At 34.7% G+C, this 24,999-nt stretch overlaps 2 protein-coding genes across 4 annotated transcripts in view; one reads left to right on the top strand and one right to left on the bottom strand.

The window, feature by feature from the left end:
* Positions 950-6,930, top strand: LOC109829509. Of its 2 annotated transcripts, XM_020396603.1 has the most exons (5): positions 950-1,079; positions 3,452-4,997; positions 5,080-5,154; positions 5,521-5,595; positions 6,571-6,930. In XM_020396603.1, the coding sequence occupies exons 1-5, from the start codon at positions 963-965 to the stop codon at positions 6,594-6,596; spliced, it is 1,839 nt and encodes a 612-aa protein (XP_020252192.1). In that variant the 5' UTR covers positions 950-962; the 3' UTR covers positions 6,597-6,930. The 2 variants fall into 2 exon arrangements, with proteins under 2 accessions (XP_020252192.1, XP_020252193.1); XM_020396604.1 differs by lacking the exon at positions 5,521-5,595.
* Positions 7,840-24,999, bottom strand: part of LOC109830712 (WD repeat-containing protein 89 homolog) — a 21,162-nt gene continuing 4,002 nt past the window's right edge. The window contains exons 4-9 of one of the 2 annotated variants that reach the window (XM_020398073.1): positions 20,724-20,819; positions 17,131-17,205; positions 10,933-11,043; positions 9,916-10,007; positions 9,572-9,656; positions 7,840-8,460 (exon numbers count right to left, since the gene is read on the bottom strand). In XM_020398073.1, coding sequence (XP_020253662.1) covers positions 8,095-8,460; positions 9,572-9,656; positions 9,916-10,007; positions 10,933-11,043; positions 17,131-17,205; positions 20,724-20,819 — 825 coding nt within the window. In that variant the 3' untranslated portion in view covers positions 7,840-8,094. The remainder of the gene's footprint in view (positions 8,461-9,571; positions 9,657-9,915; positions 10,008-10,932; positions 11,044-17,130; positions 17,206-20,723; positions 20,820-24,999) is intronic. The other variant, XM_020398074.1, reaches the window with a different exon arrangement.

Below are 24,999 nucleotides of genomic sequence, written 5' to 3'. Positions count from 1 at the left end.
ATGATTGGTACTTTTTTGTATTTGAGTTTTCTGAAATTACTCAGGATGATCATTTCGAAGGATAGTTCACACACACAAAAAGTATCATCACAAAAATTAAACGTAAAATTAAATACACGTGCAACGCACGTGCACCATACTAGTTCTAGTAAATACATGAAGAAAGTGAAAAGCGCCCTAGAGGGGGGTGAATATGGTGAATGCTAATCTAATCCGATATTAATGCCAATTTAAAAGTAATCAATAAATATCCTAGCAAGCATGATATATAATGAATTATTTGCAATGATATGTAAACTAAGGGCAAATAAACATGTAAAAACGGCGATATAACAATATGAAGTTGAGTAAACAAATTTAAAATATTTGAATCATGTTGTACTTTGATCGTAATATATCCTCTTGGGTCTGTTTGAATTAGGATGTCCTAGCTAGTGACATGAGTCATACTTCTTAAGCAGCTAAGTAGTTATTCTTCGTCCCACAAATTAAAAATTATCTTCGCCCTTTTCAGAAAGCTCATCTCTAATATGTCCAAGCGTTGGGTAAAATGGATGCGGAATCATCTAGATACAGAATATATTTAGATCTCATTAAATAGAAAATGCCACATCATTCGCCCTGTATGAATATCTTCATAGTCAAGTACGGGGAAAAACCTCAGACATTGAACGTAGAAAGGGAAATTTCAGAGTAACCCCCTTAAGTTTCAGCATTTTCGCAGATAACCGGCTTAACTTTTAAAACGTCACGACGGTTGTCTATTTATTTCCTGTCAAATCAGTCAAGCGTCTTTTCGCATTCGAGACCAAACAGAAGGAAGATTCAATGGCCCAAAGTAGAAAAATTAATAAAAAAAGCAGGTACAAACGCAGAAGAGAATAAAAAACCTGCCACTTTTTTATGAGGAAATCTAACGATGAGACGCTTCACCTGACAACTCCTTGGTTCTAACTAAGCCAATGGAGAAAGGAAAGAGGAGAAGAATGGAGAGAAGAGCTGCTGATTTCTCCAAGACCCATGACCAGATTCCCTCTTCCTTCTTCAAGATCATGCTTGGAGACTTCAAACGTTTTCTGGTAGCTTTTTATTTCTTTTGCTTCTATTTTCTGTTGTTTTAGTCTTTTCGTTTGGATTACCTTTAGAATCTAAGTTGGGTAACTAAACCACCCTAAGTATCTGCACTAGAGAAAATATAACATGCTTTTTTTTTTTAAATCAGCGAAAATTTTGCCGCGTATTGTAATATGATTGTTTTATGATAATAAATAAGACTACCCGATAGATATTTGACGATAGTGTAAGCTTCCTGGTGTGATTTAGTGCTATTATCTGAGACATTCATGGGTCAATTTCACAAAAACCCCAGAGCTTTAAGTGGTTTAGCACATAACACCCCTACACTTTTTTAATCTCTTTAAACCCCCTGAACTTTGGGGTGTTGAACAACCCCCATCCCCTAAAGTTTAAATTTTTCTCACCGTTCCCCTGTTCATATAATTGGCGAGAACTAAAATATTTAGGGCCCGTTTAGTTGCTCGTTTTTGAGGGGGAAAGTGGCTGAAAGCTGCCACAGATGTCTCATCCGTGACAGCTTTCCCCTTCAAAATAAACCAACCAAACGGGCCCTTAGTCATTTACCCTTTACGGGCAAACGTACCCCCACCTCCCAATTGAGTTTTTTCTCTCAAGGACATTTCATTTTTTTTTTGTTCATATAATTGGCAAGAACTAAAATATTTAGTCATTTACCTTTTACTCACAAACGTACCCCCACCTCCCAATTGAGTTTTTTCTCTCAAGGACATTTCATTTTTTTCTGGGTTTCCGGGGGGTGGGTATTAACCGTAGGCTTTATTCAGGGGTTGTTGTTTGCTCAAAAAAAAAAAAAAAAGAAATGAAACAAAAAAAAAAAAAAAAAGAAATGAAATGGAGCTTCTGAAATCTAACAACACAGCCACGTCAGTTTTTGATTTCTACCAATTTTCATTTCTAGTGTTTGGTTCGTTGAGTGATTTAAAGAAATGGAGATGTGAAATGTGCTGCCATGTCAGAATTTGTAGAACATTTCAGACCCAAAGTGAGTGAAATGAATGGAAAATGTATTTAATGAGTAATAAAATATTGTCTCACTCATCTTTTCGAGACCCGAAGTGATTAAAGTGGCTGAAATGGGTCAGATTTTTTTATTATTTTTGGATGTTGAAACTAACCCAAGAAATGGAAAAATAATGCTTTTCAGCCTATGATTTCATGGTGGAACAAACCAAATAAATCAAATATGAGAAACCCTTTGAAATGTTCTGAAATGGTTTTCATCATGGTTTTGTGTTTTCTTTTTTTATGGAAATGTACCAACATGCCCTCAATACCAAATGTGTCATGACTCCAACTCGACCCTTATCAGTAAACAAAACTGATACTTAAGGTACTTAGTCAAAGCCACTGCAAATTCCAAACTCAAAGACCCCTACTATGTACTGACAAAAAACTCTACTTACCTTAGCACACATTTTAGTTATTGCCAATTAGACGCAGAGGGGTCTGGTGATAAAATTTTTAACTTCATAGGAATTTTGAATTTTGTGAGATACCCCGCATTTTATGGGGATTTTGTGAGGAAAAAAGTTACGGGTGGTGCGGTGTATGTGCCAAACTCCCAAAGTTTTTTTTGGGTCAGGGGATTGGGGGCGTGTAAGTGGTTTTGGCCTCATGGGCCAAATCTGTAACCCGACCCATTAAGAATCCGACCCGGTTGTTGGGAATATCTCACGTTCTGGGATTTCTTCTGTTGGAGATCGGGTCTTACGGAGAGAAGGGTTTAGAGAGATAGTGGGCTGATTTTTGGGGACGCAGGTGGAGAGGCAATGCTCATAAATAGAGAGGAAATCTTCTCCTCTGAACACACTACAATCTCCATCGGAGCCCCAAAGAAATACTCTCTCGTTCCTTCAGGGCGGGGTTGGGTTAGGGGGAGGGGATCAAATTAACCCCAAATTTATGGTAGCCTACGTTGAAGTCATGTTGTTTAATCCATGACTAATTTTCTAAGGTTTTGTGATATTTTCTTTAATAAAAACAATGCATGGCATTTTTGTGCTAAATCCTTAAAAATAGTTGATGGTAGTTTTTTCGAAATTTACTCTAAACATAAATTTGGTTATCATGTTAACAATTGATGGTTGCAATAAGAACTTTGATGATTATTTGACTAGGAGTTAAAATGAGGGGATAAACTATCACTTTTAAAACCTAACTAGGTTTCCTACGGTCCATCGGGAGATTTTCTGTTATCTATTTAGTTCTTTCCTTTCTGCAATCAATCTCCAGTTGAAAAGAGAAATTTGGCGCTAGTGCTAACTGCTGATCAATCCTTCTCATGGATTCTACACTTCTTGACTTAATGATGCTAATAACATTATGATTATAGTCCTATTTTCATTACATGCAGCACATTCCTCTGAAACTCACGAAGACAATTGGATGCTCGGATAAGCAAACCGTGATTCTCAGAGATTCAACTGGTCAATCTTGGAGGGTCAAGTTATCTGTGGTCGACGGCCGCTTGGCTTTTTGTGAAGGGTGGGATGATTTTGTGCTTGATCACTCTATAAATTATGGGCAGTTTATAGTGCTCAAGTTGATAGAGAAATTTGTATTTAGAGTCCGAATCTTTGGTTTGAGCACTTGTGAGATTATAGACTTTGATGAGAAAAGAAACACAAAGAGGACTGGAATTAAAAGAAAGACAACTGAGAAAACATTTGGAGATTCAGGATTTGGAAGCAAAATTGACAAAGCAGGGAAAGAAAAGGCTTCTGCTTGTAACTTGAAAGTGCTGAAAACAAATGACAAAGGTTTAGAGCATGTGGGTAAAATTTACACCAACAAAGTCAGTCCTATTGTGAATGAGAAAAGAAACAACAAGAGTACTGGAGTCAAAAGAAAGGTAACTGACAAGACTTTGGAAGTTTATGGGCTAGGATGCAAAACTGACAATCGTCATGCACTGAAGAAAGTAAGTGAAGAAAAAACTTCTACAAGTAACTTGAAAGTGCAGAAAACAATTGAGAAAAGTTCCGGGCATGTTAATAACACAGTTAGCCATGTTGTCATCAGCAAAAGTTCTGAAGAACATTTGGCTGCCACTAAAATCCCTCTTCCTCTAACTGAAATGCCTTGTGATATTGCAAAGAAATTGGGTGGAGATGAAACCAACGCAATGTATTCTTCAGAAAAAAGCTATTCTTGGGATACTTTGGAGGATGCTATTGCTTTAGAGGTGGTCAATCGCAAATTTCTTCTTACCGAAAGTGGTGTGTGCCACATTGTTGATGAGAATATAGAGAAACCCGTGATAGATCTTACAGCAGACGAAAGCAAAAACTATAGATTAAGGTCGATGAAGATTGACAAGAAGCCTCAAGGCAATAAAAAAATAGAGAAACCTGCAATAGATCTCACAGAATATGAAAGCAGAAACTATAGATTAAGGTCTTCGAAGATTGGTGAGAAGTCTCAAGGCAATGAAAATATAGAGAAACTCGTAATAGATCTCAAAGAAGATGAAAGCAGTGAAGATGAAACCAACGCAATGTATACTTCAGAAAAAAGCTATTCTTGGGATACTTTGGAGGATGCTATTGCTTTAGAGGTGGTCAATCGCAAATTTCTTCTTACCGAAAATGGTGTGTGCCACATTGTTGATGAGAATATAGAGAAACCCGTGATAGATCTTACAGCAGATGAAAGCAAAAACTATAGATTAAGGTCGATGAAGATTGACAAGAAGCCTCAAGGCAATAAAAAAATAGAGAAACCTGCAATAGATCTCACAGAATATGAAAGCAGAAACTATAGATTAAGGTCTTCGAAGATTGGTGAGAAGTCTCAAGGCAATGAAAATATAGAGAAACTCGTAATAGATCTCAAAGAAGATGAAAGCAGAAACTTTAGATTAAAGTCTTCAAAGAGTGGTAAAAAGTATCTATGCAAAGGTAATTATCCTGAAGTAGAAAATTTTGTCCATTGATTTTCTTATTGTTTATCTAGAATTCTGAAAATAGAACTATTTGGTAGGAATTCCTTGCAAGGCGAGAACTCAGGATCATCACAACCATTCTTATAACATGCACAGATATTGTCTCCGATCTGGTAATTCATCTGTTCCCGATTGTTCTTGTATTTTTTTTTTTTAACATTTGCTGGATGTTGTGCAAGTTATAATTGTTTTCAGTGCTCAATGATATGTATTTTAATTATGTATGCTTAAATGCTTTATCTTATTCAATGATTACCCAATTTTCTATGTGTTTAAAAGAGTTGAAAAACAAGCTTACTCCTTCCTTGAAATGAGATTCTGTTCGAGTAAAGCTTGAAAACATGGTTGAAAAGAACCTCACACCTTTGACTCTTGACAATTTTTGATCTATTGGGTTGTAACTTATCCTGAAGTAGACAAAATTTTCCATTGATTTTCTTATTGTTAATCTAGAATTCTGAAAAAGAACTATTTGGTAGGAATTCTTTGCAAGGCGAGAACTCAGGATCATCATAACCATTCTTATAACATGCACAGATATTGTCTCCGATCTGGTAATTCATCTGTTCTCAATTGTTCTTGTATTATTATTATTATTTTAATATTTGCTGGATGTTGTGCAATTTATAATTGTTTTCAGTGCTCAATGATATGTATTTTAATTATGTATGCTTAAATGCTTTATCTGATTCAATGATTACCCAATTTTCTATGTGTTTAAAAGAGTTGAAAAACAAGCTTACTCCTTCCTTGAAATGAGGTTCTATTCAAGTAAAGCTTCAAAACATGGGTGAAAAGAACCTCACACCTTCGACTCTTGACAATTTTTGATCTATTGGGTTGTAACTCTTTTAGTCTTTACAATCCTTTTGCATACATTTCCTCTGTGTAATAATTTTTATGCAGCTTCTCTGTTGAGTTTTTGATACTGTAATAGTTTATTTTCGGGGTATCGAGAAGACGATGTGCATCTGCTATATCTCAATAAGTTTTTTTCTCTCTTCATTTCTGAATCATCTTGTTTTCTTTTGCATATTTTGTAACAAAATATTGGCACCTTTAGTACTAATGTGAATACAAATTTTATTTATGTTGGATACTGGATGATCGAAATTGTTTCTAATCTTTTCTGGCACTGCATCTTCAAAGTTTATGATCACCTTTTTCTAGTTTCGATGTCTTTACTACGTGCGAGTTTGTTTCGTTTCCATAAATAACAGTAAAACCCATTTCCATGTGGAAAACACATTTTTGGGGTTTTCTGACATTCACAGTTAATGGGGAGCTTTTTTTGGGGGGAGTGGCGGTGCGGTTTGTTGTCTCTGAAAATTGTTTAAAGCTGAAGGGAGTTTTCTGAGAACTTAAGGAGGGTTTTGTGACATTTTGAAAGTATTATCTGTGTAACTTCCAACTTTAAGGTTACTTTAAGGGGGATACTTTCGTATGCCTCGATTCTCTATGAAGGATAAAAGATTTTTCATTGATTTAATATTATTTAGTCTTTGACCCCTGCCGTGTTATATCTGCAGGTTATGCCAGGAAAAATTCCATTTAAATTTGAAAGAACGATCCATGACGAGCTTCGCGATTAATCCTTGAGACTTTGAAGTGGGTAACGTTTTGTCACAGCAAACGAACTTCCGAAGAGATCTTGTTAGATCAGGTCTCGACATCAGTATTTATGCTCTTAAGCGCAGATCTTTAGAGCTGCTGCTGCTTCTTTTTTTTCCCCTTTTTGTGCGCGAGTTATCTAAGACTCCGTAGTTTGTATGTATATATGAACTTTTCTTCTGATATCATGCCGTGCAAATACTGAAGACATCCAGGACTCAGATAATATTGTCTACGTAAGGAGTTTCTTTTGCCTTCATATACTTGTACTAGTTACTGCTGGCTTAAATAGATTTTAATAATTTTGGCTTAATTACCTTAAGAATGATTGTTGACAATAGAGCATCTTATGCTTTTAAAAAAAAAATTGGTGGAATCATATGCAAAAATATTTAGAGCAAATGAAGTCATTCTGAGATCTATTTTCCCTCAAATCATCTTGCTTCTCTCCATAAGCGTGTATTTTGACCCCTTTGAATGCAAGGCCGTAAAATGTCTGTCCTCGTTATGATTTAAGGTGGTTCCTGACGCATCAAAAGATTCAAAACCATACCACACAGTTGACAAACAGAAGTTGAACCAGTCAACAATAATGATAGACCTTTGGGAACTTGACTTATAATCCACAAATGAATTATAAGCTAAGTAGATTGCAAGCCGAAGTGTATGGAAAAAAAAATAGACTATAAGCCGCTTTTAATAGAGGAGTTTTTAGCAAATGAGTGGATCATAATCCATTACTATTGTTAAATAACCAAATTAGACACGACTCTAAATTTAAACATCGAAGACTTTGGAATCATTTCAGATGTTAAAGGGTACACACTTTACATTTACTTGGTCAAACTATATGGCTTATAAACCACTAAAAATAAGCTAGGTTAAGGAAGTTTATTTTTGTGAGCTTATAAGCCAAAACAAGTCGGTTGCTGAACACGTTACAGTGGCTAAAAAGTGGCTTATAAACCAATTTGACCGGTTACCAAACATGGTCTACTTATAATACTTATAAGCCAATTTGACCGGTTACCAAACATGCCCTAGACCATCATTTGTTGATGGCTGACCAAGATACCTCATGATCCCCAGAATTAAACCCAAGCCATTTCGAACTGACAGCAGCCCCTGGGTTTTCACGGTTCCTCGATGAGCAAGTTTCCAAAACACTTCGTTTACAATAATCTTGTCTACGCTCTATCAGAATAAATTTTCATATAACAAACTCCAAATTAGAATCAAAACCATAAGCCTATGCTCTATTACAATAATCTTGTCTATTACAATAGTCTTGTCAACGCTCTATTAGGATAGGTGTCAAGAATTTTCATAATTAGGGTCAATAGTTCTCCAGCACTCCAAACCATACGCCTCTATATTACAACATACAGCCAAGGACATACTCGACTAATACTGCAAGTAAACAGTATACAGCATTTCGACTATCAATATGGATGGTGTCGATTCTTGCCGCGACTTCTTGGAGATTTGACAACCAAGGCACTAGTTATCCACGACCTATTCAATTGAGACGATTCATCTGACAGCCAGCAACAAAGGCGTCCATCCTCTCCGCCAGTCCACCCAAAGATGCCTTTGCTCTGTGCAAGGCTCCCATTCATGTTTGAAACGGGTAACACAGCCCTCACGACCCCTAAATGGCCACCTTCAAGAATGGCCCCCGGTGACCCAATTGTTGAAGGAGAGTTGGAGTTTATGGGAAAGTAGCCCAGCGTCCCTGAGCCTGTGCCACCGATTACCCATAATTGATCGTCGGTGCCAGAGTAGTAGCAATCGACAAAATAGTCAATCTGCAGTATATTGTCAAATAAGAGATGAGAGCGGAAAATGGATTCTAGCTTGTAATTTATTTTAAAACCATTGAAAACACTATGTTTGTTAAAAGGTGGCACATTTATTATATTCACGCTTAATGTAGATGACAAAGAGGACAGGGTGGTGATGCAATCATTACCACCATGTTTATACAATGACAACCACAATGTTGATTTTTTGGATCTATCCTCAAAAATTCCAAAAAATAAGTTTTAGCTTCAGATGGAAGACACAACCTTGATTCTAGGTGGACTTGGAATAATAGTGAAGTAGTCCTCTAATACTTCACCCTTCATCCATAGGTAACTAGACCAGCTAAGATATCAAGCAGCTAAAAAGTAAAAACTCATCCGAATCTTCTCAACAAGGTTCAACAAGTAACATACATATTCAAATTACTAATACAAACCACAATTGTGATGGAGATATTTTATAATAAAAAAATTAAAGGATGAAAACTACAGAGGAATCTTTACTTTTACAAATGGCGTAAAGTACAAAGTAATATGGGCGTAGTCAATGCTCAACATTGAAGAGCAACTGGGGGATGTATTCTTTCAAATAAGTTGGAAGAGATTTTGGCTGCAATGAAGTACAAGATAATTGAAAAACAGCAACAACACGTGATTTTTCTACAATTCAAAGAACCATGGATGAACTAATAAATGAAGAAATTTAGAATGAAGGTGTTACCCTCCCCTTTCATCAGAAGTCTGCTTATTTAAACACCAAGACAGTTTATATTGGGTTTTAATAGAATATCCTTGCTCCAGAGACAATTTTCATAATGCATATGTGGTGAGTGTATTTATTGTTAAAAAAATAAAATAACATGAATTTAAAAATTCACGAAGCATATGCATTTCTCTTGAGAGTCGTCATTTATCCATGGATCAAATGCCTCAGTTTAAGCTGTCAGCTTTTTAAAACATTTGAAATGAATGAAAAACTGATGTCTAAGATGCGAGTACATTAAGCTTGTGAAATGCTAATACCATCAATGCTTCTAAAAGGACTAGCGGATTTAGAAGACTAATGAATCGGTAAAAAATTCTGTGAATATTCTAGAGAAGGTAAGAAGCATACATCATCTAGATTCCATTTATCAGAAGCCAATGAGCGAGCATTTTCGAAGTTGACTTCTCTTCTTGTATCTTCCCAATCCCAGATACTGGAGAAAGTAGCAGTAATTAGTTCAGATTAGCATTTTAATGTTGACTACTATTACTTATTATACATTAGAAAAAGATCAAGGCATTAAACAAAAAGAAGAATATCAAAACGACGAGTCAAAAGAAACTAGAATTCAAAATAGCCTCAGAAACACTCATGTGAATACTAACCCTGCTTTGTTTCACTATTGCAGTTTAACTTGAAGACAAAAACAAAAAATCTAGGAAAGCCTCTGCTCTAATTGATTGAAACATTACCTCAACGTTTCAATGTGAGTCAAACACCATAGCTTTTCATTCCTCTGTCCAAAGAACCCAACTTTTGCAATGGATGTTCCCACATTCATTACCTGTAGAGTTACAATTAGAGCTGCTATTAGATTCAGATAATAAACCCTAGTCTCAAAAAATACAAATCCATCTACACCTCAAGATCAACACTTGACTTCTCTAAATGGTGGTCCATTGATAAGCAGATAGAGGAAATGAAAATAGCTTAAAAATAAAATCTAAATAAAAACACATTTATTATTTTATGAGTGATGGTCACAGCCAGAAGACCCACAATAATATTTTTAACAGTCGTGGTCCTCACAATTACACACAATAAAATCTAAATAAGCACTTCGTGCTCTAGGTCATGTCTCCATGCTCAGAAGGCCTCAGAGCTCAGTGTGGCCTGGGTATCCATGTGCGTGATAATGATGATTGATGAAAAAACTGTGAATGTCTACGTGAACAAAATTCTATAATTTCAGGGGAAATTAAGTTTTGGTGATGATGATTACTGTGCAGGATGATTTATTTAATGAAATCTGTTTCAGACAGTCACAAATGATTTATTAGATCCAGGTAATTTGCGATTAGGCTAAATCTTTTTAATTATGTGACCTGCGTAGCATCCAGCATACAAAGTGGGGGTTGAAATGGTCATTTCAAAAACAAACAAAAAAATTAAAAAAATAAAATACAGCAGAAGTAAAGCAAAGATGTTTGGTTTCTATTCAATTTAACAATGTAAGCTTAAACATGAATCGTTTCGAAGATGAATATGACAAATGTCTCAGAAACATCAATATGCAGAAAATGAGCTCTACATGACACAGAATATTTTACAGATGGGCAATAAATTGGCATTGTAAGTGCCAGACGGATTATTAAATTTCTTATCACGATGATCTTTAATTCACTTTACAATATTCCAATCCAAGCTATGCACAGAGGCCATAGCAAGCAAGTAAATTAAAAGTGCATCAAGTAAATGTCGATGCTTACTGATTCCAAATGATTATCGTCATCAATTTGCCCATTAGTATCAAAAAGACATAACAAACCATCAACAGAAGAAGAAATGAGCTTGCTTTGCTGATCTGGAGCAAAGTGTACCTATCAATAACCAAAAACATATAATTACAAATACTATGGTGTAAAATCTACAGCCTGAATCACGTAAATAATTTTTAAAAATTCAACTATAGGACTCATCAGCTACATATGTATAACAAGAACAGCACAAACAAAGTGCATCTGCACAAGTAAGAACAACTTAATATGACAGGATACACATCCATGTACAAATGTATATAACAGAGTGGATGTACTCGTTACCATTTGTGTGTGTGTCGTGTGCTGGGGCGGGGGGGGAGCAGTACCCCTACGAATATGAAAATTTCCTTTTAAAGTTGTCTGAACTTACGATATGCCCCCATAGTTCTGTAATCCTTGCAACCTAACATTTACTTACATAATCACTAAATAAATTAGTAGCCCATTTGAATTTATATTTCCGCACGTCAAATGGAAGTTTGTTCGTCAAGAATGCTATTTCCAAAAAATTGGCTAAAATACATCCACTTAGCCCATTTGCCAAGAACGATATTTTCAAACAATCAACTCAAATGAGCTGATCTATTTTTATCATTAGCAACCCAAAAACCCAAAGCCATCAAGAGTTTGACGGCCTCTTTGGGAGAATTAAAGCACGAAATTTTTGGGATCGAGAGAAAAATGGGATCCAGCAAGTCGAAAGAGGACAAAACTCACGATGGGCTAATCAATAGTTTTGCATTTTAGGTTGCTAATGGCCTTGATTCAAAAGGGTCAGCTCACTTGAGCTCATTGTTTGAAAATAGCATTCTTGACAAATGGGCTGATCATATATATTTTAGCTAACTGTTTAGAAATAGCATTTTTGGCAAACAGAACTTCATTTGGTAGGCTGAATTGTGAATTCAGAATGGCTAAATTCCATAATTAAATAGGCTATATTCAAATAGGCAACTAATTTGTTTAGTAATTATATAAGGTTAGAGCGCAAACATTCTAAAAATAAGCAGGCAGATTATGAGCTTAGAAGAAAACACCCGACCCCGCAGACAAACAAAGTTAACATGTACATCTGCCCATGTCCGGTACTTGAGCTTCATAAATTACAATTTTTACGTTAAGGTAAGTAGATACTTGTCGTTCGACACTATAAGCATTTTTTTCTGTATCTGCCACTATTATATTGCATGATGCAAAATCATGAATAAATTAGTTTAGTTTAACATGAGTACATATCAAAAAAAAATAATAATAATAAAATGAAATACATCATTGAAAAAATGTTAGTATTTATCAGTTTAACTCATTTCACTAATAATATAGAAGGGTGATAAATTGTTGCATGTAAACTTTTTTCAGATTTTGCCCATTTTATTGGCAAATAATTTCAAGAACTAAAATATAAGGCTTGCTTAGGAATTGTCTACCTAGTGTTGTCAAGGGCGCTCAAGGTCAAGCATCGAGAAGGTGCCTTGAATGAAGTTTCGCGATAAAAAGGTGCACCCAACAATGTCTCTAAAGAGCTTTCCACCTCTATGAAGGCGCAACTAGGGTGTTCCCTCAGATTACAGAAAGAAATCTAATTAATATTGAGTCTGAAACCCACAAACCCAATTTACAATTAAATCCGTTACATTACAATAAAAAATTATAAAAGTATAGTTGTTACTCGTTACCCGCTAACCCAATTAAACTCATCCCCATGCGATCAGGAATATGGCTCGAGGGTCCCCTTATCCTCAAATTGTGCTCCTCATCTCAGCCCTTTCTCTTCCCTTTTTTCTCATTTTGTTCCTTGACCATCGGGCATGCACCTAGCAATGGGTAAACAGTGCCGAAGGACAATGAATGATGTTGAACGATAGAGAGAGGTGAGTTTTTTTCTTCTCCCTTTTCAGTGAGTGTTCTTAGTTGTTTTGTGTTTAGCTTTATGCCCGTTTTGGGTGTTTAGTTTGGCAAGTAAGTTAGGTATTTGTTCTTTCTTTAATACTACTTTATATTTAGCAAGTTAGGTGTTTGTTCTTTCTTTAATACTACTTTGTATTTAGTAATGAATACATCATACATCTCACTTTTCTTTTCTTTTTTTTTAAATTTATGTACAGTTGACTTAAAGATTTGAATGGTTCAGTGGACTTCTTTAACTGTTCATGAGTCCATGGGTCACATAATTATGATTTAGTTTGAATATAATTCCAATTTTATGGTTTAGTATGTGAATTATAGAAGGTAGAATCATAGCTTTCTAATGCCCTTACTTGTAACATTTATGTTGCATAATTGATTGCAACTTTCTTTTAGGTTTAAAAAGGTATGAACAGTTTACTCTCAGCATAACACATTAAACTTTTGTAAAATCACATTAATCACTAGCTTCCTACTTAAATTGCAAACATTTTGTTTTTGTTCATGGTGCGTGACTCGCTTCACTGAGGCTCATGACTTGTTTTAAATCTCTCCTGACATGGCCAAGGCCGATACATGCTTATAGTTTTCTTCACAATTTGAGTAATATACCCCCGGCATGGTTTTTATATCAGCTGATATGTTGGCAGTTGATATGTCCTTTTATATGACTTCTCACAAAACAATATACCAATTTACTTTAAGCCATTTTTAGGCAACATATCATAATTTTCCTGATATATCAAGTGACATTTTGGCCTCAAAAATCAGCCAAAATGTTGTGATGTTGATTTGTCTTTTCTTTTAGAAGATTGGTTTGGATTTATGGTTCAATTGAGGCCTAAAACCCAAACAAATATATGCTTTATGTAAATAAACAGGTAGAAAATTTGAGGCTCAATTGAGACCAAATTCTTTTACATAAGCTTTGCAAAAGAAACCATTTTTCTCTAGAAGGACCACCACCATGATGTATGCATATGCACATTATTTGATATCACATTTATTAATTATTTCTAATCTATCTCTAATATCTGCCATCCAATTTAGAATTTTCCGTCCAACATGTCCTTAACATTCGACATTTAGAACACCGACAATAACATTTTTTTTCTAATTCATACTGCAAGCTTTGTTTGTTAAGATGAATAATTGTGCAAAATTTCTATAATGTTTTTAACAAAAATTACATTTTTACGAAGTTTTTTAGAAAAATTCAAGCATGTTCTTCTCCCTAAGTAAGTTTCTGTAAGTGATTAGTATTCTTCTCCCTAAGTAAGTTTCTGTAAGTGATTAGTAATACTAAGTGTATATTATTTATATTTTTATATGCTTAGATTTCATTAAGTATGTCTAGCTTATATTTTAGGACATTATCTTATATATGTGCGTCATCTAATATGGCAATCCGATATAATATAATCGATATATCCCTGATATCCGCAAGTTGAAATGGATTTTGATCATCCAAACGTTTCCTTGATATCCGATAATTAAACCTAGGGCGCATGCATCGCCTCCCACGTTGTGAGCATAAAATGACTTTATATCCTGCATATTGTTTTAAATATCCCCAACATGACCCAATATATCGCCCGTTATATCCTTTTACAGGACTTGCTGCAACTGATATGGCCTGTAAATATCCTTTACCACTATTTGGCTATTTTGGGTAATATATCGCTGATATGGCTGATACATTAGCCGATATATTGGTTGATATATCCTTTTATATGGTTTCTCGCAAAAAAATATACCGCATTTGACAATTTTTTGAAGATATCATGATTTTCTCATTATATCAAATGACATTTTGGCCTTAAAAAATCAGACAAAATGCTGCATGTTAGACTAGTGATCGTAAACCGCATTTGACAATTTTTTGAAGATATCATGATTTTCTCATTTTACAAGGTTGACTAGTGATCGTAAACATATATTATTTACATTTGTATGTTTAGATTTCATTAAGTATGTTGAGATAACACTTCAATGCATTATCCTATATATAGAAACATCTGTTATGGCATTCTGATATTTGTCACATATCCCCGATATTTCCCCAACATCGGCAATCTGATATTAATTTTGGCCATCCAATATTTTCCAAATATCCGGTATTTAAACCATTGGTCCTGCATTGCATTTAGCACCATGTTACCAACTGTGAATGATCTAATTAGATCTAGGGATAACCAATGATCCAGGTAATGATGTTGTTCAATCATCACTAGACATAATGAGGATTGGATCCATTGTTATCGATGCGCAAGGCGCAAGGCGGGGCGTTTGCGCCCCCTTACACGCACCATGCACAAGGCGCACAACGATGCGCACGCCTCACTGAATTGAGGCGCGCAACTCAAACTAATATTTTTTAACATAAAACAAAGAAGCATATAAGCAACATATTTATAAATTTTCACATAAAAAGACCAAGAAATATAATTTCACCTACTAAATCACGAAATAGTCTTAATTAGCATGCATAACATAGAGAAATTCATAAGTTTTCACAAATCATAATGCAAGATAATCTCCAGCATAAGCAAAAATCTATGAAACAAAACAAGCAAGTAACAAATAAGAAATATGTATTTTCATTTAAAATATGATATGTATTTTTAGGTAACAATTAAGTGATTAAAAAAACATGACTGTTCATAATTTTCTAGTTAGCATTCTTAATTGTTATTTGCTAGTTAGCATGAAAAGATGAAGAATAGAGGTAACAATTACATATTTACATGTTCATAATTTTCTAGTTAGCATGCTAATTAGAGAATAAAGTTACAATTAGCAAACAAGTATACTAAATTACTAATTATTGTTTCTTTTTTATAGGTTAAACATGAAAATATAGAGAATGGATTAGCAACTAGCAAGAAAGTCTTAATTAGCATGTATAACATAGAGAAGTTCATAAGTTTTCAAAAATCACAATGCAAGATAATCTCCAACATAAGCAAAAGTCTATGAAACAAAACAAGCAAGTAACAAGTAGTTGCGTACTGAAGCCAGAAACATGATGTAAATATGTAATATGTAAAGTATTTTTAAAAAACAGAAGAAAGAATCTATTACATGACGTAGGTGTCAAGCGCACACGAGGCGCGCGCCTCGTGTGCGTGCCCTCGTGTGCGCTTGACACATGCATCATGTAATAGACTTTTTCTTCTGTTTTTTTAAATAATTTACATATTACATATTTACATCATGTAATAGACTCTTTCTTGCTAGTTGCTAATCCATACTTCATCTTTTCATGTTTAACCTATAAAAAAAACAGTAATTAGTAATTTAGTATACTTGTTTGCTAATTGTAACTTCTCTAATTAGCATGCTAACTAGAAATTTATAAACATGTGAATATATAATTGTTATCTCCATTCTTCATCTTTTCATGCTAACTAGCAAATAGCAATTAAGAATGCTAACTAGAAAACTATGAATAGTCATGTTTGTTAATCACTTAATTGTTACTTAAAAATACATATATCATATTTTAAATGAAAATACATATTTCTTATTTGTTACTTGCTTGTTCTGTTTTATAGATTTTTGCTTATGTTGAAGATTATCTTGCATTGTGATTTGTGAAAACTTATGAACTTCTCTATGTTATGCATGCTAATTAAGACTCTTTCGTGATTTAGTCGGTAAATTATATTTCTTAGTCTTTTTATGTGACAATTTATAAACATATTGCTTATATGCTTCTTTGTCTTATGTTGAAAAATATTAGTTTTAGTTGTGCGCCTCAATTCAATGAGGCGCGCGCATCGTTGTGCGCCTTGCGCATGGTGCGCGTAAGGGGCCTTTGCACCCCGCATTGCGCCTTGCGCCTCGATAACACTAGTTAACATATATAAATAAGGGTATCAAAACAAGTAGTTGCGTACTGAAGGAGGACTTTCCTGTTTTGAGTATCAAACGTGGGATTAATTAATGCATTAGGAGTCACGGATAAGCATATCATGAATATATTTTATTAAGAAAATGAGAACACACATCAAACCGAATAGTGAACATTGTGATTTGTACATTAAATAATTAAATTCTTACTCACAGATACTTTTAGAGTACACATACATAGTAACATATACCATAACAAATCACATTACAGAGACGACATTGATATACTCAGCAAGGTTTCGACTCCTATATATTTTCAGTGAATCCAGACTTATCACATGGAGAAAAATGTAACAACTACATGAGTTTCGAAGTTAGAAGACATACTTGTGTGACATCGTCCATGTGTGATTCTTCCAAGCATGCCACCTGCTTACTGCTTCTCCAGTCCCAAAACAATATCTGTCAAAACACAAAAACCTAACATTAATATGAATATATCAGCAAAGAATAAGAATCTACTACACAGTTAATAGGGTACAAAGGGTACAACTAAAGTGATAGGACAAAAGTGCTGTTTTCAAAACTTTACAATGATATCTAAAATAAGACATATCGAAAGATCAGCATTGTACTAGGTGATTAGTTGCAAACAAAAAGACAATGTACAAGTTCATGGACCAGCCACTGCCTATTAGTTTCTAGATCAGATAGATAGCCATGTTAAAGTGTGAGCAGTATGTTTCTACTAATTCACTGAAGATATGAGGTCATCAAAAGCCCTGGATAAATTTTAAATAGTTACTCAATTATAATCAATTAACTAAAGAACTGACCTGAAGTTGCAAATAAAATCTAAAAGATGGTCTCAAACCAAACACAGACGTATCCTCCAAGATGGATAGTTGGAACCAATTTGAGCTCCATCGGTACCCAATAACTCCAGAAAGTCAAATTTTAGCCAGATACATCATGAAGTCATCCAGATTTATATAAGTGAAACAATTTGCATATCAAGGGGCACGTGTCGGTGAGAAATCCAATCAACCGATGGTCCGATTGTAATACATTATAGCAGCTTTTAAAACGGGGAGAAATGTGATAAGGAGATTAAGGTTTTAGCAGTAGATTATGTCGCAACCAGCTATCATAATAGTAAATGCATGGCATATAGAATTTGGAAGGAGAGGTGTGAAAGTTGAAAAAATCTTCTAACGGATTATTGATGGTTTCTATATTTGCCATCTTTCAGAAAGAATATGAAACAAAAGTTTCTAGACAAGCTATGACCCGACCACCTGCCAGATAGGATAACTTTCCATAAGCTTTCTTCCTCTAGGTCAAAAGAAAAGTTCATGCAATTTTAGTTGCTTCTGGGTTTGCCTCTTACTTTATCCAAATCAAGAAAACAAAAAATAATAACTAATTAATGTCATGACACACCACAAGTATGACCATTAAATTTGCAAAAGCACCTAGAATTGCTCTCTGTCTAATTTACATATCATTCGAAAAGAACAGGCAAACTCTACTTTCTATCTTTCTCTCAAACTTCTATATCCAAACACATCATAGACAGTTTTGGAAATTCTGGGATTTTGTTAGCCAAAAACTGACTTAGTATCTTTAGTTGGCTCTTATTTGAGCTTCTATCTAATGAGAATATGAGATCAAAACCTGTCTGAACATATTCTGAGGACATTTAGCTACAAATGGGGGTCAAACCTGTTTGAACATATTCTGAGGACATTTAGCTACAAATGGGAGTCAACAATTGCAACTAAGTAAGAAGCGGAATGAGTGATTCCTGGCACTATTCACATAGTTTAGTGAATAACATTCTATACTGGGTTGCATCAATACCAATTTCAGTGGTTTATATGCTGATTAAATTTATAATTCATGCACCCTGTAGGACAGAAAGCTGTAGCTGTGACAACATGGTTAACTCTAATGAGACTATGCCTTCTGTTAAACATAGATATGTATCAAGTGGAGTACTATACATCAATCATTCAATACTGTGTTGCATCAGTACGAGTTTCAGTTTTCTATATAGCGAGTAAGTATACATTTCATGTACCCTTTGCGGACCATAAAGCTGTTGGCAAAAAATTTGATAAAACTCTATTGACTCCTTGTCTTCTGTTGCATCTACAACAGAGCATATGCAACTTTGTGCCAACTTAAGTATCTACTGAAATCTGATAGTACCTTACTAAATGACAAAAGTTAGGGGTATTGATAGCAAAATCACATAACAGACCAGTAGATTCCAACAAATTTGAGAAACACAATAAGAAGAATTAGATACAAGGTTGGTTGCACTATTTTTTCTTCTCTTTTTCTGAAGAACGCTACAACTCAGTGTTCGAGGCGCAATGCGATGTGCGCGACCGAGCGAAGCGAGGCGCACTCCAGGCCACAAAAAATTTAAAGATATACAAGATGCATGAAAAATATATATATTTGTGAAATTTACATAGAAAATCTCAAGGACTCAAGATAAATAAAATATATACTACCAAATCACAAGATAAAGTTTTAATCATTGAAGCAAATCAAGTTAGTTAACAGTCAAAGAGCGATAATAATAAAAAAAAATTAATTAAGAACTAACAGCTAGGAAGAGTAAGTTAGTTAACATTAAATCTCTTTTTGTAAGTTAGTTAACAATAAAATCAAATCAAGTTTAGATGAGTGAACTTAATTAAGAACTGAAGCAGTGAACCTTTAAAGAGTAAAGATACTATAAGTCTATAACTAATTCATCAAGTTCTATTCTCTCTTAACAATTAACAATCAAGACTCAAACACAAATCTCAACAATCTCTCGGTTAACAATTAACAATCAAGAACTTAATTAAAGACAAACAAATAAAAACTCACTCTTAACAGTTTACACTTAACAGTCAACAACTAAAAACTCAGATTAAACTCATATTTTAAGTTTAGTTGCAAATGGATAGGGAATATCAGCAAGAAGGGCGAAGAGAGAAGGCAAAACGAAAAGAAAAAAGGACCAGAAAAACATCAATGAGGAGAAAAAAAAGGAAAACAAAAGAAAACAAAGAGAAAGGAGAAGAAGAATGTACCTGCTGCTCGTCGCCGATTGCATCACGTCGTCGCCGATTGCCGCTCGCCTTTGCTGCTTGTTGCTGCCGAGTGAAGACCGCAAGGACAAAACGAAAGAAAAAGTGGAAGAAGGAAGCGACACTACGACATAACCCTAACATCTCTGTTTTTGGTTTCGGGTTTAAGTGGGAAGTGGGTTTGTACCCAATACCCCACTGAATAAAATTGGGATTCTCCTGTTTACTGAGACACGCCTTGCGGAAGGCGGCAGGCGCTACGGGGCGCTCCCCAGGCGCACACCATAACTTGGATTTTTAATCGGTTATCGTTTTTGGCAAGTTATCGGGGAGTTATCGGCGTTATCGGTACTTATCGGCCGATAAGTTAGGTTTTTTTATCGGGATTATCGGCCGATAAGTAAGGCTATGCAATCGAATAGTTTCATCGTGCAGTCAAGATGCAAGTTTTGCTTTCTATAATTGGTTAGTGATTCTAAACATGATGATTTACATTTTGGTATGTTTATATTTCATTAAGTATGGTTAGATTATATTTTTTAGTTATCATATTATATATATACATCATCCAGTATATCACTCCGATAAATACTACTTATCCCCGATATATCCCCGATTTCCGCTATCCGATAAGGATTTTGGCCGTCCGATAAATCCCCGATAACCGCTATTTAAAACCTTGACACTACCACAGCTCAAAACTTCACCAACCCAATACAAATTACAAAATGATAAAGAAATTTAAGCAGACCATTTCCCAACAGAAGTATATGACCGATCCATCTTCAAACTGACATATAGACTCTAATTACAATTTCCATTATACAATCAAGAACAAATTGCAAATATTAATATATGATAATGTGTACAAAATTTAAATAGTAGTACCTGTGCATTACAACCAGCAGCAAGAAGATTACCACTTGACCCACCAAAAGAAAAGCTAAATATTTCTTGATAAGAACCAGCTTTTAGTGAAGAAACCTAGGTCAAACACATGGAATCAGAAAATTGGGGAAAAAATTTAAAATATAGTTGATGAAACTTTGGAATCAGAGGAAATAAGACGACAAAAATGTCACCCATTATGTGAGGAGGCTTGAAATATGAAACATAAACTTCTATAGTAAATTTAAGATTTAAGAAGCACAAATACTACACAGCAACTGCAGAGAACCAGAAATATGAAGACAAACACATTTTATTTTCTTTCCTTCCCCTCACATAAATTTTAATTTGCATTATTCTAGAATCTTCTTGAATGGGGCTTCACCTTCACAATCGTGTTTCTACAAACTCTGATCACCTTAGACCAACCAACTGTAGCCCCCAAAAGAAGAAAAAAAAGTAACAGAATCACCAACCCCTAGACAGAAAAAAGGAAAAAACAAGAAAAGAAGACAAACACAAGATTGAGGAGGAAGATGGAGAAAATCTGGTTGTTTTGCCTACTATAAACGTGCATGTGTGTGCATGTGCAGAAGCAGAAAGCGGGGGCAGGACGGGGGCATGTGCACGTGTTCATGCATATGTACATGTGTGAATATAACTATATGTTGGTGTTTGTGTGTTTACATGCGCGTATATGTGTGTGTGCTTGTGTCTAAGTTTATGTCTGTATATGATTTTGTAAGTTTATAGTGTGTATATGTGTATTTGTGCGCGTGTGCAAATGGGTGTTTGTGTGTAGAAATATGTGTGTTTACATGTCTGTATGTGTGGTGTGTATTTCTGTGTGCACGCACGTGTTTATATGTACGTATTGTATACATGTATATATGAACATTACATATATGTGTGTGCACGTGCATGTATATCTATTACGAATGTGAGTATCTATAAATACATTTCTGTAGATGTGTGGGTGTGTGCGTGTTTGGGGCTGTGTACGGGCGGATGGGTGAGTGGGTCTGCGGGTGTGCATGTATTTGTGTATGTGTGCATATCTCACTGTTTTAAAAAGTGGTCTCGCCACCCACCTAAGGTACATGGATAGAGTGCACATGCGGGACACAACATAGTTGTAAAATGTAGGATACAGGGATACAAATACAAATACATGTATGTATAACAATATTTTACACGATAGAAATATTGTTTTCTTTCATTTCATGTTCTATAAAATAAAGTTCCTATAACATTTATATGTTTCTTTTATGATAAAAATCTACAAATTAGAAAATAGATCGTTTTTTAGCTTGACATGCAAAAGGCTCTTTATAATCATAGTTCTGAAGCAGGTACGTGTTGAAACGAACCCAAATTATATCCAAGAAGCTTCAAGGATTGCATGTCAAGTGTAGGGTATATGTCCAAGAAGTATAAGACGAGCATTTTAAATTAAGACACGTGTTATGTAATTGAGTACACAACTGAATAAGCGTGTGCAAAAATCAGAGAAGTGACCGCTAAAGTTTCGGTGCAGGGTATGGGTACCGCACAATTATAGCTCCAACTAAAAGTACGCATCAACATACGTGGTCACCTAGGCCTAAGTGATACTTAGATCATTCGCCTAGGTCTAAGGAGCACCTAGGGGAACATAAACCGCTTATGCAGACTATTTGAGGTAAATAGCAAGGATAAGATATTGAATAATTAAACTGAATATTTCCCCTCTTTGTGCTAACAATGACTGTGTTACCCGCTTAAGTGTCGGCATAGGCGCTTGGGGGCTAGCCGCTTCGGTCAGCACCTAGAAATGGCAAGTGGTTTATAAAACATGAGTGTACCTGTGTGTATGTTCATATGTCTACTTGCATATACATATATATGCATGTGCTTCATCATTTTAAATAACCCTAATATAGCCGATATATCCCTTTATAAGGCATGTCACAAAATGACATGGTCACAATATCATTTCCCACTTTTTGGCAATTTTTGTACGACATATCCACAACATGGCTAATATAATAGCCAATATGTCCTCTACATGGCTTGTCGCAAACAATATAGTTCTGCAAAATTCTTTAATATTTTTTAGCAAAAATATGAGCCATATAAAGTTATTTAACTAACTTGTAGTTGGTATTTTTACTAAGTTTCTATTATTTGTTAAGTGATCCTAGACATATACTACTTACATTTTTGTATGCTTAGATTTTGTTAAGTATGTTTAGATTATATTTTAAAACATTATACTATATATGCACATCATGTTATTCATTGGTGTAAAAATTGGGATAATGGAATAATTTTTGGAACACCACTTTTTGGTGTTATTCATTGGTGTAATTGGAACTGGGGTAAACTTTGTGGTGTTATTGGTTTGTTGGGATAATTTGAGGACAAATATCCCACTTCCCCTAAAATTACCCCAACTATATATACATTCCTCAAGACCCCCCTCAAAATTGTCCCAATTCTTTTGCTGGAACAACCACATGGGTAATCTTGCCCTCTCTCATCGTCTCCTCTTCTTCCAGCTGAGAACCCTCCTCCGCCGCCCCTGCCTCCGACGTCAAATCCTCCTTCCTCCGCCGCCCTCCTCCGACGCAGAACAGCCACGCCAAACTCTGTCCTCCTCCTCCGCCTCCTCCACCGACGCCAAACCCTCCTCCTCCGCCTCCTCCACCGAAGCCAAACCCTCCTCTGCCGCCTCCTCCGCCGCCTCCTCCACCGAAGCCAAACCCTCCTCTGCTTGGTACAAAACTGGATTTAATGAAAAGCATTGGTCTAATATTAAGGTCCTGATTCTTAAAAGGATTAAGGTCCTAATTCTTAAAATATTTGTGTAATTTTACTTTATCTCTCAATAAAAACTGATGTATGTTATTAGTGTTATTGTTGTTGTTTGTAAACTTTTTCCGGTTTTGGGATGTTAATGCTGCTGGTTGCGGTCAAGCTTTAACAAATTTGTGGCATTGTTGATGAGCACTAATGATGACATTGAAGCTTTTTTTTTTAATTCATGTCATAAGATGTTTGTGAGTATGGCTTGATGCAAGTAAATGTCATATGCAAGAAATGCTAACCATACTTTAATGCTAACCAAGTGTTTGTGAGTATGACTCAATGAAACAGAGTGATGTTTGCATGATGAAAAGAATTTTAACAAATTAATATTCAAGAATTGATTGGATAGTACTAATGACTATGCTCAAAATATAGTGTTCAATGGCAAAAGCCAGTTTATAATGTTATGTGCCAAATTTTACATGTACATATAGTCTTTAGCAAAGGAATTTTGGTCATTATTAATATTTGTTGTTGTAGGATGAATTTTATGTTACTGACTAAGACTTTATTTGTAATAATTAGACTTTATCATCGTCATTGTAATAAGACTTTATTTGTAATAATTAGACTTTATCGTCGTCATTGTAATAAATGTAGGAATGATTAAATAATTAAGACTTTATTTGTAATAATTAGACTTTATCGTCGTCATTGTAATAAATGTAGGAATGATTAAATAATTATTGCAATTAAAAAATTTGGTAATATAGCATAATAGTTAAAATAAACATCAAAATATTCAAAGATTGATTAATATTAATATTATTATATTTTTTAAATATTTTATATTAAAATAATCTTAAAAATAATATTATTATATATTATAATTATTATTTATTTAATCATTTGATGTAATATCAAGTTAAACTTGAACTTAATTGATCTATAAATATTATATTATAAAAAGATGTCATACCAATTATCCCACTCAAATTGTCCCATTATCCCCTTTTACCCCACTTTATCCCACTCCTTACCCCACTTTATCCCACTCAAATTATCCCATTGGGTAAAATTATCTTATTGGAGCAATTTAACCCAATTTGCCCCAATTACACCAATGAATAACCCCCCCTAATATTTCTACTATATATCCCCGATATTTCCTCATACTCACAAACCAATATGAATTTTGGTCGTTTGATATCTGATGTTTAAAACCTTGATGTATGTGTACCATACACATATGTATGCGTGCATGTGTCTGTGTGCGTTTATATGGACAGCTTACATAATTTATAAATTTAATTAGAATCGTAGAAGCACTTTTCAAGCTTCTAATCTAAGTTGTTTCCATATTTTCATATATGAGTTTCGGTTTTCCGAATTTTTGCCAACATTTGAATCATCGCTCCATTGATTCTATCTCAAAGCCTACAGACTTAGCTTTAAAGACTTAAAGTTAAACATATGTGCCTCAGTA

Source organism: Asparagus officinalis, chromosome 2 (assembly GCF_001876935.1).
Source record: "Asparagus officinalis chromosome 2, Aspof.V1, whole genome shotgun sequence".
Taxonomy (NCBI): Eukaryota; Viridiplantae; Streptophyta; class Magnoliopsida; order Asparagales; family Asparagaceae; genus Asparagus; species Asparagus officinalis.
Note: the sequence above shows the minus strand (reverse complement) of the source record. Positions and strands in the feature narration are given on the sequence as shown.